General features: G+C 40.6%; 1 protein-coding gene across 5 annotated transcripts in view; it reads right to left on the reverse strand.

The window, feature by feature from the left end:
• CAPRIN2 (caprin family member 2) overlaps nt 1-3803 on the reverse strand; it is a 76565-nt gene that overhangs the window by 25626 nt on the left and 47136 nt on the right. For all 5 annotated transcript variants that reach the window (XM_019544617.1, XM_019544616.1, XM_019544615.1 and 2 more), the window contains one exon: nt 1365-1548. In XM_019544617.1, the coding sequence (XP_019400162.1) occupies nt 1365-1548 (184 nt within the window). The remainder of the gene's footprint in view (nt 1-1364; nt 1549-3803) is intronic.

Consider the following 3803-nt stretch of genomic DNA (forward strand, 5'->3'; position numbering starts at 1 on the left):
TTTGACCCCAATATTATTTCCTGCCATGGCAGGGGGTCAGACTAGGTGATCTACTCAGGTCCCTTCCGACCCTAGAAGCTATGAAACTATATATAATACTAATTATGCATGATATTAGTCCAAAGCCAAAAAGCTCACAATTCATCAGGCAGCTGATTGGGCTGGAACGCGACAGTCCACAGCATTTCAAGCCACAGTAACACCACAGCTCAGCACTTCAGTATGCATGTACCCTAGGATACTCCCCCAAAAGGAACCATGTGCTAATTATCTCCCCATTCATGACAACACCTGGTTCCAGTCACAAGACCTGTGATCCTCCAACAGTATGTGCAGATGAGGTACAGGGCAACCCAGTCCAGTTTTACCTCATGGAGGGTGGGGACACTAATCATATGCACCACAGAGAGGAGACACCAAGGATACTGGGCAAATTTTTTGGGGCCCCCTTTGGTGATGTTTGCCAGATATTTAAGGCTGGTGAAGAAACAGGAATCACTGGAAATGGGAAAGAAAGGTGCAGCTTAACTGTGGGAGTGAAAAAGAAATCAAAGTGTGCACAATGTAGTGGCTCACTATGACTTGAAGAGTCAGTGCCAAGGGGGACTGCATGCAATGGGTACTACTACAGTTTATTCAGATGGGCTGCACTAACTTATTTGCGGTAGGTTCCCCATCAGTATGTTTATCCCATACAGGCCCTGCGTTTTGTAGTCATGATCTGTGTTGGCTGCATTTAAATCAACTTCACAGTTGGTTTCCACTGCTGAGCACATGCTGTTTTTGGTTGGAGTTTAATGACCAACAGTGTAGCTAATTAGGTTTCTTTGTATGTCAATACAAGACAACTAAGCATTTCTCCTCTCCTCCTATACTGACTGGGGGAACCTCCTCTTATACTTGAGTAAATATGGTAGCTCATCGTTTACAAAACACCTTTTAATAACTTGAAGTGCAGTTTTACTGTGAAGAGACTGCAGAGTTACAGCTGCTTGCTCCTGCTTTTACTCAAGCCAGTTTGTTCAACTTAAAAAAAAAAAACCCACAGTAAAAAAAGCTTAGACTACTAGCTCTCGCTGGGTATAAAAACCAAGTCACGCTCTTCACAAAAATTACGAGAGCTGGAGCTTTTAATTGCACTCATGTGTATAATTAATAGCATGAAGATTCAGATTTATTTGCTCATTTTACTCCATTCAAGGACACAATGGATAAAATTACTACAAAGCAGTAAAAAAGATTTTCCATTAGCTACTCAATACACCCATGGAAAGAAGTCAGCTGATTAGCAGATCAGTTTGACACTCCCTCTGCAACCTGAAGTGACACTAAAAATATAGCCATATACAAGCAGTTCTCCTTACCTGTTGGCAAAGTTTCTTGTGAAACTGAGTTTTGCTCTGTAGTATGAGTAGACTGTAACTGGCATTGAGGAGGAGTTTGTGTACTTGCTGTAGAAAAACTCTGGTTATAACCCGCAGAGTATGAAGAGTCTTCTTTTATTTCCTGCTCTTTACGTGGAGGCAGGGGTGCATTCACTTTAAATACCTGGAAAAAACGCAACATGTTAGCAAAATATTGAAGAGACTATTGTTTACATGGATTACAGAAAGACTCCAGCCAGGTGCATTAGCGTTCTGCACTAATGTGTCAAAAGCTAGCACAGGGAGCACCTAAAGTGCACAGATTAGGAGAGAGAAACAAGTACTCTTAGATTTACAGAGTGGACACTGACTTCTGACTGAAGTCACTTAGCACAACCTGGAATTTAGCTCAGATTTCTGGACTCCTGGTTCATGGGAGCATCTTCCCTCTTCCATCCTACTTTAAAAAACAGATTATTCCCAGAAATACTTGACCAAAATGTTCCATATACTTAAATTCTGGCCAATAAAAGCACAGCACAACTTCAGGTAACAGCTTGACTACTGGGATCCCAGCAGCATCCTGGATTAAAGAATTTACTTGGGAGTCCTAAACACATGAATCTTTCAGGCCTTTACCACCACAAGCATGTTCTAACCAGACCAGCCACTTCTAGAAAAAGCACAGCATAAGTGGGTAGTACTTCCAGGATTGCTACCAACACATGCTGAGGCTTGGTGCTATTGCTGTTAAAGCCCCTTGCAACAGTTTTTGGCATCCTAAAAAATGCCACAGGTGCTGCATTCAGCAAGTCAAGCTGCTCAACTGGTTACACCAAACTAAGAAACCACCTTCAATTCTACCCTCTGAGTAGCTGCATGCCAGGTATGTATTCACAATACTAAGTGTTGAAAACTATTTGGTTTGCCAAAAGGAAAACCAATGCGCTTTGTGTATAGAAGGCAAGCCATATACTTCATATAGAAAACAAAACCTTTTGTCATCCATATGAAGTTGTCTTTTTTTTGGTATCAAAGCACGTAGGCCAAATTTCAGGATGGGAAAGGCTGAAAGCAAGAACAAAAAAAAAGAAGTCACAACGCAAGTGAGCTGTACAACAATTCTGAGAAGAACTAGTCAAGGACATTCTACTATAGACAACTGGAGGCAAAAAAGCTTGGGTAGAAGTACCCGACTGTAAAACCTAGGCCCAGATCACCGATGCATGGTTAGCATTTGATACTTGACTTCAAACTTCAAAAATGTGCGCTCAAGCTAGTTTTCAGTTCACCATGACCATTTCAGGGCAATTCTGGCATCTCTGACAACTTCACAGAATACTACTAAAATTCTTGTCTCAAGGATTGTAGTCCTAATTTTTCTGCACTTCTCTCCTGCATTAATTACTCATCATCTATTTGAATACAAAGAGAACCATCATATCTATATTACACAACCAGTAAGTGGTCCTTTGAAATTTTTCTGCTTATAGTACACGAAGTTGCCATCCTGCTATTCAACTTTCTAAAAAGCAAGCATCAGATTTGGGAGTCTCTACCAAGTGTGATTTGCACTTACTCACATAATTCAGAAATTTTGAGCATACCCCAGTCAGGGAGGAAGGCCAGAATCTCTTCTACCCTTTGGACTGGCCCCTTCAGCAATCTAACCATAAAGAAAAAAAAAGTGCTTTGTATAGAAGGGCAATGTGTAAGTATTGTTGCTAGACAGACCATGACAGAACCAAGTGAAAGTTCAAGTTTAAGAGTGGTATAACCCAATAAATGTTGAAACTAGTACTACACAGGAAAAACTGCCAATCTAAAAAACTACACAAATAAAAAGCCTCTTCCACTTTTGTTTTAAGTTTATTTGAGGCTTTCCTGATTTGGAGCAGAAGGTTTTGAATGTTTTAGATTAAGATATTTCAAAGGACTGACAGCTCCCAGGCTGCTAGAGGCAATGATGAAATAAAATTTGGGTGTAGGATCTAGCCAGTTTGGAAGACAGACAAGCAGAGTGACAGAACTATTAAAACTCAATAAGATTGAAATACCTGAAGTACCTGACCCATCCCAGGACTACCATGACTAAGCATCTTACCAAGTTTCTTCAGAACTTATGGGGATTAAAGATGAACAGTTATTAGTCCTTTAAAGGATAAGACACATCTACTGGAAAGAAGCAGTTTGTATTTGTTCCATTACTCTACTTTTGAAATATACTGCGAACACCAGGCCCTTGACTGAACACTTGCTTAGACTAAAAAGACCCACAGGCAGCATGCAGAGCTGAAAGCTATGGCACCATGGACTGAATCCCACCAGCAGGCCATACTTTTGACACTGTTAATATGAAATCCTGACTTGAAAAAGTAGTAAAGAGATGGTTACCAAAGGATGAAGAAAGTGAGTCTTAAGCAGCTGTCAGGATTAAAA

This window comes from Crocodylus porosus, unplaced genomic scaffold, assembly GCF_001723895.1.
Source record: "Crocodylus porosus isolate Cpor-Errol unplaced genomic scaffold, CroPor_comp1, whole genome shotgun sequence".
In the NCBI taxonomy this organism is placed as follows: Eukaryota; Metazoa; Chordata; order Crocodylia; family Crocodylidae; genus Crocodylus; species Crocodylus porosus.